General features: G+C 42.8%; 2 protein-coding genes across 2 annotated transcripts; one reads left to right on the top strand and one right to left on the bottom strand.

The window, feature by feature from the left end:
• Window positions 1-139: 139 nt before the first annotated feature.
• Window positions 140-4,186, bottom strand: LOC306962989 (beta-crystallin B2-like). Its single transcript, XM_079556408.1, has 8 exons — window positions 4,089-4,186; window positions 2,826-2,999; window positions 1,279-1,397; window positions 1,093-1,187; window positions 896-1,014; window positions 697-829; window positions 467-609; window positions 140-388 (listed from the first exon to the last, which is right to left on the bottom strand). Exons 3-8 carry the CDS (start codon window positions 1,364-1,366, stop codon window positions 217-219), a joined length of 750 nt encoding a protein of 249 aa, XP_079412534.1. The 5' UTR covers window positions 1,367-1,397; window positions 2,826-2,999; window positions 4,089-4,186; the 3' UTR covers window positions 140-216.
• cryba1l1 (crystallin, beta A1, like 1) lies at window positions 2,708-4,935 on the top strand (the record flags this gene model as incomplete). Its single annotated transcript, XM_079556409.1, has 5 exons — window positions 2,708-2,782; window positions 2,875-2,993; window positions 3,687-3,828; window positions 4,083-4,225; window positions 4,788-4,935. The coding sequence occupies 5 exons, from the start codon at window positions 2,708-2,710 to the stop codon at window positions 4,933-4,935; spliced, it is 627 nt and encodes a 208-aa protein (XP_079412535.1).
• Window positions 4,936-13,831: the final 8,896 nt, after the last annotated feature.

Here is a 13,831-nt window from a genome sequence, read left to right as displayed (position 1 = left end):
GCTCGGCTCAGAGGGGAGAAAGAGAAAGCAGAGGCTGAGGAAGTCAAGGAGGCCCTGTGTGGGGCACATGGTGTCCACCTCAGCTGGTCAGATAGTCTTGGGTCAAATACTGATGAAAACCCCAGAAGTAGGGCTTCAGAGGTCTCTCCCCCTCTCTCTCTTCCTCCGCCCCTCTCCCTCACTCCCACTCTTTCTCTTTCTCTCCTTCCCTGAGCTTCACTTGCTGGCCATGGTGTAGCAGCCCTGTTGGTGCCACTGCATGTCGCGGATACGCCTCACAGACTGGAACTGAGGGCAGCGGGCGCCGTACTCATTGAAGTGCCTGAACTCGCCCTTCTCCAGCAGGTACTGGCTACCACGGTAACCAGGATACTGGTATCCCACCCAGCTGTGCAGACAACAGAGCATCAATGTTAAATATGTTATCGAAAGCAGAACTGGTTTGTGTTTTATGTGTAAGCCTTACGTTCCACAGCTGACCATGATGCTGCCCACTCTGTCAGTGAAGCCGTAGGAGAACAGACTGGGAACATCGTCATCCATGATCTCCATCTTACGGCCCTTGAACTCTCCCACCTCGTACAGGCAGATCTTGTGCTTCTCAGGGTCCTGGGACAATGTTTTATAAAGTTGTGTTTTCATTAGCAGAATGCAATAATTTAAAGAGACAGGTTTCTTCTGAGGATAAGCTCATACCATGCGGACAGGTCTGAAGGACAGCAGGTAGTCGTTCCTCTGGCAGTTGCTCCAGGAGTCCCAGCGAGGGTACTCTCCCTTCTCCAGAATGTACATCTCTCCACAGAAGTTCATCTGCTCGAAGCCCACAAAGCTGCAAACACAGGTCCCATGAATTGTCTAAAATTCGTACTATAGTAATATTCACTGTAGCACTTACGGTCCACACTCCACACGCAGAGAGCGCACGCGGTCCATGCCCATCTCGCACACATTCATGCACTCATTGCTGATCTCGATCATGCGACCCTGGAAGTTCTCCTGGTCAAACACGTACATCTGAAGCCAAGACATAAAAAGAGTTATTGAAGTTTCAAGGTGTGATGACATTGTGAATGAGAAGTTTGTTTCACAAACCTTGTAGGACATCATCCCCATCTCAGACTTCTTGCTCTGAGCAGCCTTGCCGTCAGTCTGAGAAGAAGTCTTGGACTTATCACTGGACATGATTGCTGAGAGAGGGAAGGTCTGTTACTCTAACACTGTAATAACTGGTAATGTAATGTATTTTATAGTGAACAATGATTGAATAATGACCCTTACCTGTCTGTGTGTGCTTCCTGCGCCGAGCCTCACTCAGAGTGTGTGGGCTTAGACTGCGCCCCTCCCTTTTATACGCTGGCGCTCTCATGGCCAGGATTACTCCCAGAGAAACAAACCTGCTGAGGTCAGTGACGCCGCACAAAAGAAAGCCCTCATCATCACAGATATGACACGAGAGTGGACAGTCGTGAGCAGAGAGAGGCCGAGGAGAGCACGCTGAAGTTTAAAGATAAGTCTTCGGTTACATCTTAAGCTTTAGGCTTTGTACACTTCGACTTCACACAAGTTCTTTAAACTGAATTAAACCTGTGTTGTTGTTTTTTTCCCCATAATGCCCCACACTTAAACCTTCAAAGTAACATTAAACAGGATTTATCAAGTGCCATTTTAACATCATATGATTTACATTACTTTTCATTAGTCATTGCATGCCCAATGCCATTATCTGAAGTTTATTTTTCCACAAAAAGAAATACAATAAAAAGGTATTGGTCACTGTAGTTGTGCAAAAACACTGAATGGTTTGTGATTTAATTACTAAATACAGTACAGAATACAGTGGAGAAGATGTTTGGGTCTGAGGAAAGTTTGCATGCTGTTCAAGAGCATCTTTGACCCCCAGTGGTGCCCCTCTGCTGCCCGTCTAATCCCCACATTCCACATGCTTTTGTCTCGTGCCACGCGCTGTACTGCTGACCAGCGGCCGAACAAACCCGGCCGCCTTTGTTAGGCTACTATGGGATGTGCTGAGCTGGCCTGCGCGGCAGGACAACAGTTAAACAGCAGTAACTTAGCACATAGCCGGGGACGCGCTTGGCCGAGTGCATACGCCAAACAGGAGCCGTGAACGCGCCAGCATCCTCAACCGCAGGTATAAAACTGAAGCGCCAGGATCTCTCAAAGCTCTACGCGAGGCAAGCGGTAGGTGCGTACAACTCCACAGCTCTTCCAATAAGTGCCAAATATAGGTAAGGATCCATTTCTGCTTTGCACACAGCTCAGTCAGGGCCACAAAAACCAGAAGCACTTTCTCACCCACCTGCATTATCTCATGAAAGAAATTAACTCCTGCATATTTAGTTGAGTGACCAGGTTTATAATGTATGTTTTTAAGCATGCAAATGTCTTTGATGTTTTAATTTACACTAAATTGTTTATCTTACACAAAGACGTGAAGAGAAACTGTGACAGAAATGTTGATGATGCAGTTAGGCCGAACTGGACAGTCATTTTTATCAGAAACATTGCAGCACAAGTTGAGCTGTAGATGAATTGGCTTGATGATGTGGCAAATGAAATGGCAAACTTTAATGTCTAAATTTTGACATTAAAATTACCGTATCAAGTTACGTGTTACTGTTTGAGACATTTTCTGCTATGTAGAAAAGATACATTTCTTGACATGTGATGTCACTGTGTAGGAGCAAAGATGTACCGAACTACAAGATCCCCTATGATGCAGCCTCTGGTCAACTCGGGAATGGGCATGGCCCCATTCTTCAAGGTAAAAGCAGCAAGTGTATAATCCAGAACAAAAGATTTCACACCTTGGTGCCCTTTGGTTTGGTGACGTTTAGGCCTCTTCTGTCTCTCCAGGTGACTGTGTTTGAGCAGGAGCACTTCCAGGGCAAGTGTCTGGAGTTCACCTCCGAGTGCTGCAACATCCAGGAGTGTGGCATGGACAACATTCGCTCCATCAGGGTCGAGAGCGGCGCGTAAGTCTGCACAATAAAATTAAAATAATTAAAACAAAACCGTCTTATGTGTTACAAAAGCCAGAGAGGATGAACTTTAAGTTTTTGATGATTCATTAATATACAGGGAAAGTGAGCATGCATGGCACAGGTATTTAAGAAGAAGGATGTAGAGGTCTTTAGATGTAGGTAATACGTGCACAGGACAGGCTTAGATGAACCAAAGCGGTGACTGGAGACAGTGCATAGTTACAGCGTTTCCATTATATGTAAAAACGAATAGTCAGAGTAGAAAAGGTTCATGACACAAAGGACACTTATGGTAAAAAAAACAAAATACAAAAATACAACAATTCTCAGTACTACCACCTCTGTCAAAAAGTTACCTCCTCAAACTCAATAAAGCATGGACACAACCATAAAATCAGCTGAATGAGTCAGCTGTGGTAAAACTAATTGCTGCAACAAAAAGAGGATATTGAAGGCTATATGGTGAAAAATATCAGTCAACTAGATGGTTAATTGAAGTTGAAACTACAACAACATTTTTTGACAGATGCCAAAGAATGAAAGGAGGCTACTGTGTGTATGTAACAGCAGAAACAAAATCATTATACAGACAACAACTATGAGACACCAGTTAACCTATAAGTAAACCGTCACCAAAATAAAAAAACAGATGCTAATCATCTTTCTCCCCTTTTGTTCTTAAAGCTGGGTGGGTTATGAGCACCACGACTTCCAGGGCCAGCAGTTCATCCTGGAGAGAGGAGAGTACCCACACTGGGACTCCTACAGTGGGAACATCTCCTACCACGTGGAGCGCCTCATGTCTCTGCGCCCCATCTACTGCGCTGTATGTATAATGACAGGCTGCATTAGGACTTATATTCAGTAACAATTAGCTGAATTGTATGATGTTATGGGGTTAATTCTGAACTTTAAGATCTTGAGTACTTTTTTTCTAAACCTCTTGAGCAACTAAAGCAGTTTCAGTTCAGCATCAGTGATAAAAAGTTTGGTATGGTGTTTGCTTTGAGCATCTTGAAAGGTGTTATGTGCCTTATTACGATCGGAAATTGCATTTAACGCCAAGAAACTGTTTTGCAGTCTCACCAGAGCAGTCGCATGATGATCTTCGAGAGGGAGAACTTCATGGGACGCAACGTTGAGATCTGTGACGACTACCCATCTCTGCAGGCCATGGGCTGGATGTGCCCCGAGGTCGGCTCCATGCACGTGCAGTGCGGCGCGTAAGTGGATCCAACTCTGCAAATGAACAAACATCTCCAACAAATATCGTATATCAGGTCGGACATAACAATCTGAGGTTTGTGATCCATTGCTCTAAGAAGAACTGTGTAGATAGCTTAAGTAAGGTTGCATTTCAGATACAAAGAGAACCAACTTGATAATACACAACAATAAGGCTCAAACGGTATGGCGTCGGAACACACAATCACCCCGGGATGACAAGCCGTAATCCAAATATGACTTGTAAAATTTTCAGAAAATCTAGTAATTCTATACTTTTTCTGTACATACATATTAAAAGAAAGGTTTTCCTGGAAAGGCTCCCGACCCACTGAAAACATCTGAGGACCACTGGGCTAAACTATGCCTCCTAATAATCCTTCAGACCTCAGCATACATAGCCTGAGCTTTTGAAGCCATTGCAGCCCTCACCAGTATGAAACAGCATACCAGACATCATCTCCAAACACGTTTCAAATCCCCCAGGCTGTCACACTTTGTTTTTGCTTGTCCCTAAAATAACCCCCAACTGACTGAACCGAGTCCACTTGTCCGTTGCAGCTTTGTGTGCTACCAGTATCCCGGCTACAGGGGGCAGCAGTACATCATGGAGTGCGAGCGACACAGCGGAGACTACCAGCACTGGAGGAACTGGGGGTCCCACTGCCAGACCCCCCAGATCCAGTCTATCAGACGCATCCAGCACTAAGACCAAATCAGGACGGCCCGACACGAGACGACGGAGGACATGGAACAGCACATTTTAAAGACCTACCCTCTTTTAACGCCTCTCTTAGCACTTCTTCACTTCTCTTCTTTAATCTTGACTTGCGCCCAGACCCCTCACAACTCTGCAGCCAAAAGTGTGATAAGGGACAATGTATCGCACTGGAAAACAAGGAAACACAAGCTCATGTTCATTAACACAAACAGCGGTGTCTTTCTAATAGGTGAACGGTGCCTACACGTTTAACACTCACCTGCATCTAAGCTGTACTCTGCAACCCAAAGATCAAGACCAGCCCAAAACACCCACAAAGTGCAGCTCAGGTGTGGCTCTCAGGTTGTGTGTAGGAGGTTGATCCACAGGTTGAGACTAATAAAAGTAATTTTCACTTCACGTTTTTTGCTCTGTTAAGTTTGTACATGATGTGTCTGCAAAGAATAAGTTTGATTGAAGTGTGGAGTTTTGTTTGGACAATTTATGATGTACTAAAATATGAACAAAATAAAACTGCTGTTTGACAGGAAGCATGAATCCATGAATGGAGGACATCAACAGCTACTGTAACACAAGCAGTTGAGAGTCAAGACTAATGTGAATATTTTTAAATAAATAGTCTGAACATAATTGTAAGAATAGCACAATTTAAGTTAAGTTTGAGCATATTATGTTAAAATATTTATTTTAAACTGACTGAACGGTTAATATCAAAAACAACAATCTAACCCCTTATTCAAACAAGAAAACGAACATTTATTGGAGGAATCTTGACTCCAGAACAAAAGTGCAGACAATAATTACAAAACTTAACCATAAAACGGAAACAAGAGTTTAAGATTATAAATCTTGAACAGATTAATACATAATCAGCTATGTACAACCAATACAGTCATAGTCTTATTTACAACAAAATCTTGATTCCTTTGAACACCTGATTTTTCTATGAAAAATTATTGAACAGCTAAAACAACAATAAACCAACACATGCAGAGTGAGATCAAACTGAACACAGAAGTATTTCCCTTATTGGATGTCTGGTAATGATATATCAGCATATCAGCAACAGCACAATTGGCCTTTTTAAAAAATATATCTATATATAATATATATATTTTTAAATAATTAACATTATTTATCTGTGTTTTGCTTCTTTTCTTTTTTTGTTTTGTTTTTTTACAATACAACCCTAAGGTTTATTTAAAACAAATAAAACAATAAAAGCAATAAAAGAGTAACTCAACAGATAAAAGTGACTCACTGATCACTTATCTGATATAAACTTAAACTTTCAGGTCTGTTTTTCCTAAAGCTAATAGGAAAACACATTATCCTAATTGTCAGGGCAGTGATATATGAAAAATGATCATTGTTAAAGACTTTCTATCACAGTCATTCTTCCTTTCTTTGAAATCTAAGCTACAATAGAAAGAACAACAATAACATAAAAAAGTGAAACAATATAACGATTATGTCCCAGGACTAGTGCCACAGTCTTAAAGGATATATCTTCAACATCGAACCAGCTGGCCTTTTGACAACGTCACTGTCTGCTCCTCTGGAATGTCCGTTTCTGAATTGTCTTCGCTTTCAGAGGAGTCTGTCCAGCTGATAAGCACTGGGGCAGGGGCGGGGCTCGAGCCTCCAGTCACATCCACATCATCATCCAAGTCTTCAGTGTCACTTGTTACAGTGACTATGTTTGCTCTGAGCGAACAAATCACCTCTGCATGTTCACCAAAGTCACTGTCCACGTCAATGATATCATCGCTCTCTGCATCAGTGTCTGATGCACTTCCTTCAGCCACACTGACCTCTCGACCTATAGTTTCACTGTTAGTTGTCAGAACTGTGGTGCTTGTACTATTAAGTGAAACTGTCTCTATATCAATGACTTCTGCATCTGTGGTTTGGGCGATGGACTCTGAAGGATCACAACAAATTCTCTTCACTTCAACTTCACTATTCTGCTCATCTGAGTCCCAATGCCTCTTCCTGCCTCTGTTTGACTCTGTGGGTTCTACTCCATCCTTATCCGTTTCCATACGCTCTTCTTCTCTAGACAGAGAACTGCTCCCTTGAGATAAGAAAGGAAGAGGTGCCTTTTTGGAGAGTTTTCCCCTGTGCACCTGCTTTGAAAGAGGTTCCTCAAGGAAAGGATTAAAGTCCTGTGAAGCAAATACAGCATACATTAATTTCAAATCAAATGCTTGTTGCCATTTTGTATTAAAGGATCTGTATCATGCTATTTTAGCCATCCCAAAGTAAAGTATAGGCATTTAAATGATATGTTGTACCTCTACCACTATGGAGCACTATTTTTTGTGAGAAATATATAAATATATATATAAATATATAAACTATTTTCTGGGGGTATTTTGCAAACCCAGAAGACAAGACACTTCAATTCAGTTAACTCCGCCCCCTCTCTCCGGACGGATCTGCCCATGCATTATTAGCAGTAAAATAAATATAAATATCACAGCAATAAGTGAAGTTACTTCACAATACAGTTATAAGGAGTTGACATCTGCAACACAGCTTTGACTCACCACCGCTCTGTCCTGGCCTCTCCATCACATTGGGGACTCGCGTTGGTTATAAAAGTTAATCCACTTTGAGAAGATTCACCAAACATCCATCAAGACACAGTCACAGAAAAACACTATTTTGGCTGATAGTCACTGAATCCCGGAAAGAAATTCCAACTTCTGGCGAGTGGCCTCTTCTTTAAGAGGGTTGAAAAAAGTCCTGCACCTCTCGTACCCAACGCGCTTTTCTCCGCGACATGATCGTTAGGTAAGAATAAAGAACAGGTGTGTCCAGAATAGTTTGGAAAGAGCTCCATCTTCACATCCTTCAGTGCAAATATGGCATCTGTTCAGACGCTCAGAAGTGCGTTTGTTTTCAGCCCTGACCTGGAACCGCTTCCTTTTTTTGTTTTTTTTTGTTTTGTAAAAGCTGCCTTATAAATTAAAATCAGGCTGTAAAGCATTACATTACAGAAGTTGTGCTCTTCCTGTTTGACACTATGACGTAAAAAACGTCAGAGTGTCACAACTCAGTCGTTTTCCAGCAGAGGGTGGATCAGCTGCTCAGAGCAGGATTCAGGAGGATTACTGAGAACTGCATGTATGAAGCCAAAAACCAGTCTGGGGGTGTTTTTGATAAGGAAATAGCATAACAACATGGCTAAAAGCTCCAAAAAGTCGATTTTGCATGATATAGGCCCTTTTAAATAAAGAGTATGCTGCTCACCGTGATTTGTGCTTCCTTAAACCTGCTTCTGATCGGGTATGTTTTGGTACCCCACGATAAAGTACATGATGGGGACCTCTTGGCTCTTGGGACCGGACTCTGCAAGAGATATTAAACAGTAAGTTTAGTCAGATACAACATGTATGTATGTTGATGGACTGTTAGCGTATAGATAAACTGTCAGACCTGATTGAGTTCCTGTACTCTCACAATTCCTGGCAGTACACTTCTCCGCTCCAGTTTTACCACAGGCATCTGCTGCAACTGCCTGCTGACTCGCTGCTGCACCTCCTCTTTCTTGAGAGCCTCACTCCATGTGGTTTTCTTAGGCTTAGTCCTGGGTTTCTCCAGGGAAAACAGATAGTCTCTCCGCTTCCGTGGCCTTCTAACAGCTGGACTGCCTTTTCCAGACTGTTTTTTGGACTGTTGACTGTGAAGATAAGTAATTGGGCTGTCATTCCCACTCGTCTCTGATTGAGTGGATGTCCCAGGACGTGCAGGGGTCACGGCAGGACCGGCAGAGTATATTTGAGGAGTGTGCGTGGGAAGCTGCGTTTTGTTTTTTCTGTATTCAGTGACACAGGTGTGAGGCTGAGTGGACTGTGTGGAGTTCTGTGCAGCCTCGCTCTCCAGTCGCTCAAAAGAATCTAGAAACTGATCCAAAATGTCAGTCAGCTCGCCCTCTTGTGGCTGCTGCATGACTGGCACCTCAGAACTGGACAGCTCACTGCCTCTGGATGCCACAGTTACCGCTGATGTTTGTCTCCTTTGGTTCTGCACAGTGCACACATTGGCTGTGCCACGCCGACGGGTGCTTGAAGGAACTTGTGGGTTTTTGTTGTTGTTGGGTAAAATGTCAAGTCCCATCATCACTTCCTCCAGGAGGTGGTCAATCTGCTCGGGCTGCTCTTCCAGGTCTCGAGCTGGGGGTGCTTTAGTGACCCTCTGAGCCCTTTGAAAAGGACTGGGCTAAACAAGCAGAAAAGTTAAGATATTAGTCTTAATTTCACACCTGCCCTAAAGGATAACATAAGTAATAAAGGTTTATCACAAAGAATTGAAACATAAAACAGACTTTCATTTAAATATTAACAACAAACTGACTTTTCTCATCATAATAACAATTAACATAGGTAATAGTTATTCATTTAAATTACAGTAATATTCCTACATTTATAGTTGTAACAATGAGCGCACCTGCTGCTGGGGTTTCGCTTCTTTTCTTGGTCTGCCACGTTTCCGTTGGCCACTGGGTCCTGCCTCAGCCTTCACAAGCATGGTCGCACACTGGTCAATGTTCCACTCTACGCCACGGCCTTTTCTCCTCTGTGTACATCTGCCAGACTTCACAAGCTCTCTGGTTTTCACGTACAACATTCGACCAACTGCCCCGCCACCCTGCCCCGTCCTGTTTGCGTACATGCCCCACCTCTGAAGATACATCTTCGAGAGCTTGCTCACACCTACATCCTGCACATCCACTGTCTGGGTTAGTCCGCCACGTCTTCCTCGTTGTCGTCCTCTGGCCCTTGTCCCGGCCTGTCTCGACGCTCCCACCCCTGCTCCCTGTCTCCTCCTTCCTCGTCTCCTATTTGAGCAATCGTCCTTTTCAGGGTTCAGGAAATAGTTGATGAACCCCGGTATGTTGCCTTCGAATTGCTCAAACTCCTCTTCGGGCCATTCCTCCATCACAGCAGTCCTGCCGGCTTCAGGACCCCAGTGTGAGGTCTCCACTGCGTAAGGTGTGGCTTGGCTGGGAATGGGAAAAACATTAGTCTGAAGAGATGAGTAGTGTATGGCTGGAGACGGAGTGGCAGCAGAGACTGAGGACTGTCCAGATCTGTGGTCGCCTTCATTTGGATAGACCACAGACATAGGGACATATGGGATTTGAAGCGCGTCTCCCTGACCTAAAGTCTGCAGTGCATTCAAGTCAATGGTTTCATATTCGACTGGCGGCTGTGAAGAGGATGCACCGTTCATTTGTAGGTCCTCGGTCTGAGTCTGAATAGAGAGTCTCTCTCTCCAGAGAAGTGTAGCACCATCCCGGACTTCCCTCCTCCAACCACCAAGCCTAACCTGATGTTCCTCAGATATCTGTGACTCAGTCTGCACCCCCACCTCTATATGAAGACACTCATCCCGTGGCTTTCTCTGACTGTCAGGCTTTGACACTTCCACAAGCCCATGAATACCCAGTTTGGCTGCAGCAGAAATGACTTCCCGTTTCTCTTTTTCACCCTCTCCAACCATCTCCCCTGAATACAGCAGCCTGACCAAATGGAGCAGCGTACAAGCACCAAGGGCCCCAAACTCTAGGAGCCTCTTCTGTCCCGCAGCAGCCGCCGGTGAAGAGGAGAGGGAGGACGAGAACTGTGGGCTAATGGCTGAGAGGACACAGCTGTGTGCTGGTACGGAGACTCCTGAAAACAAAACAATGGCGCTCATAATAATGCAATTTTAGTCAAAACCAGTCAACTGCAAATGACTTGTTACCATCAGCCTTGAGCAAAGTGTCACAGAACTGGCTGCTCTGCTGCTGTTTCTGCAGCTCAGCGAGGAGCAGAGCCTCAAAGCCAGGTTTTTGGTAACACCACATCTCCATGCACTAAAGGAAACCAAGCACATCGGACAGCATTGAACAAAGGGCTGCTCATAAATGTGTTATTTTAGCTTTTTTTCTATGTACACCACTTAAGGTTAAGAGTTTGTGCTTTTTATGGTTATGTGCTGCCAAAGTGTATGCATGTTAGTAGCCCTACAAGTTGAGGGTATAGTTTGCAGACTGCCAACAAGCTCAGTGACGGTTTAGTCTAGAAGCAAAAGAACAAAACCTATATAGTAGGAGGCTATATTTAATACCAATGGGCCATCACAATTTTGTAAGTGACTTTGATCATGAATTGGCAAAGATGGCAATCACATTTCATCTATTGGACTTTCGCTTAAAATTGCAATTTAAATAATGCGTAATGTTTGATTGAGTTAGTGTGTGGGGTGAAAACATGAACAGGCCTAGTGGTGTTGGCGCCTTGTGCGGTGCACCAGAGGCACAAGATAAAACACATGTGCAGCCCATCCCTGTTAGCATCAATGTGGACAATTAGCTTTGACCGCTAGCACTGGTGGCTCAAACTACGTGATGTGGCGCAGCGACAGTGAAATAACATGTATCAAGGATGAAAATGAAGTATTCCAACGGGCGAGAAATGACGTTTGTCTTTCAAAATGGTGAAATATACACATACGGGTAGACGGAATTTGAAAACACTCACCATTTACTCCACAAAGTTTGAAGTGGCTTGACTTTCTGACTGTATATTATGAATAATCAATTGAACATTGAAGCAGAATATTAAAAGATGCTTTTAAAATAGTTTTCTGAAGAGTTGAAGGCGACAGGTCATTGATAAATCAACGTGGTTTTACAGAAGTTTAGCTGTAGTTTGTATGTTGGCCGCTAGAGGGGGGCAGTGTGACAATAGAACAACCTCAAACAAAATCATGACATCAACACAAACTATGGATTCAAATAAAATCAGGGCGGCTTGAAACTTACACCCGTGTCTTTTTATTTATTTGACTGTTTTTTTTCTTTTTTCTTCTTTTATTTGTTTGATGACTTTTATTGATTTTTAATTATTATTTGTTTTATGCCTTTTAATTTAAATTGATTATTTATTTCTTATTTTTAATCTTTTATTATTTTAGTGATGACTTTTGCTTTTTAATTTCAACTTTGTTTTGCATGCAGCACTTTGGAACTGTCATGTTGTTTAAATGTGCTATAGAAATAAAGTGGATTGGATATAACACCCTGACAATGGCAGATTAATACCTGTCACTGATAGATTTCTTCTACCAGTGGTGCACTTACTTTCAGTTGTACTGCTAAAAATAAGTGGTAGATTAAAAAAAGAATAATATTTTGCATCACTAGAAAAAAGTTTGTGGTACAACTATTTAAGTCTGCCTGGTACACCATATTTTGCTTGTAGGGCTTTTTGAGAGATCCCTCAACATAACAGGGCAACATTCAATATTTCGTTGATAGATAAGGGCTTTTAAAATGATGACTGTAATTAATTTGTGGGAAATAAAAACACCAAGAAGTGACTGGTAGGCCTCCCATTTGAACAGGACTAGCCACAGTGATGACCAGTGAAGAGAAAAGTTAATATCAAGTCTGAGTATATCTGAGTAAAATACTATACTTATATGGATCAAACAGATCATGCAAGACAGAAAAAACACACAAACAAACATCAGTTATGTTTGCATTATGTTTGTTAGTACATATTCTGTGAATAAATAACAGTATTTAATTTGACAAGTGTGAAAACAATCAAGATAGTACAAAATACATGGAAAAACAAGCCAATTTTGTTCTGGAATTTTCAAAATTCCAAGTAACATTGTTTTTGAAAGGACATCTTCCAAATGACTTCAAACGACCTCCTTGACATAATGTAGAGTTTTCAGGAAATTCGACCAGACAGTTCTGAACACCAGGTCTCACATTGTCCCATTTTCCGCTGTGTCTGAAGAAGGGACAGGAATTAAAAGTTTAGTGGACAATTGGTCGTCCTGTGTGTTAAGGCTCGGTCGAGGCCAGCGCTCATTGAACTTGACAAAGAATAGTGGGTCTTTAAAAGGCCCTCCGTAGATAATATGCTGCATTAGGAAAACCAGGGCCACCACCATGAAGCTGATCAAGAAGAAGGGGATAAAAGGCCTCAAGTGACTCCAGGCCACACCGCAGCCATAGCCCAAACCGCAGAAAGTGCTCTGCCTCCCTGCGTGCGTGGTGTGACGGGACGAGTCCGGAGCTGGGGTCCGGTCTTGATCATCTTCAGAGTTACATGAGGGTCGGACACCTCTTTCAACTGACTCCATGAATCAACACACAGCGGGATCCTTTTACACTGCAATCAGCAAAAACAGCAGACAAGTGCAGTCACAGGCATTGTGGCATTACAAAAATATTCCTTCATTGGCGGCTTTATTCCAGTGGCTTGATCCCAACGCGGGAGTTAAATGTCGTCTGGTCCTATTTGAGCTTAAGAGATATTGAGGAAATGAATAACAGCACAGGAGCCTGAAATAGCCATGACACCGCACACGCAGGGGCGCAGGGTGGGAGGGAGAATCTGCAGTGTTCGGTGGTGTCAAGTTTACAAGAAAGTCATATGTACCGGCAAGCATTTCTCAATTACACATATGCAACTGTAGTAAGAAAGTCTATGTGAGAAACAAATGACAAATCACAGCAATGTCAGAATCCCCCCCCCCCTTTGGACACTAAAAACAGGCCATAGCTACTTCTGCTTTGAAGATACTTGAGTAACTGTGGATCACACCCTAGACCAGGGGAGTAACAAAGTTTTTTCAATAAAATGGGCCAAATACCAGAAAATATCACTCACTGGTGATGTACTTTGGAATATCACAAGGTAAAGTAAAACATGTAAGCTCTCTTTGTTTTATCAGTCAGTGATACAGTGAATAGAAATGAAACATGAAAAAAAAAAAAAAAATGATATGACAAATTGGAACCAACTCAGTAGTAAACCTGAGGGCCTATGAAAATGCCTCCAAGGACCGGATAATTTGAGATATGTATTTA

Source organism: Gobius niger (assembly GCF_951799975.1).
Source record: "Gobius niger genome assembly, chromosome: 5".
In the NCBI taxonomy this organism is placed as follows: Eukaryota; Metazoa; Chordata; class Actinopteri; order Gobiiformes; family Gobiidae; genus Gobius; species Gobius niger.
The sequence above is the reverse complement of the archived record's forward strand: the minus strand, read 5'-3'. Positions and strand labels throughout refer to the sequence as shown.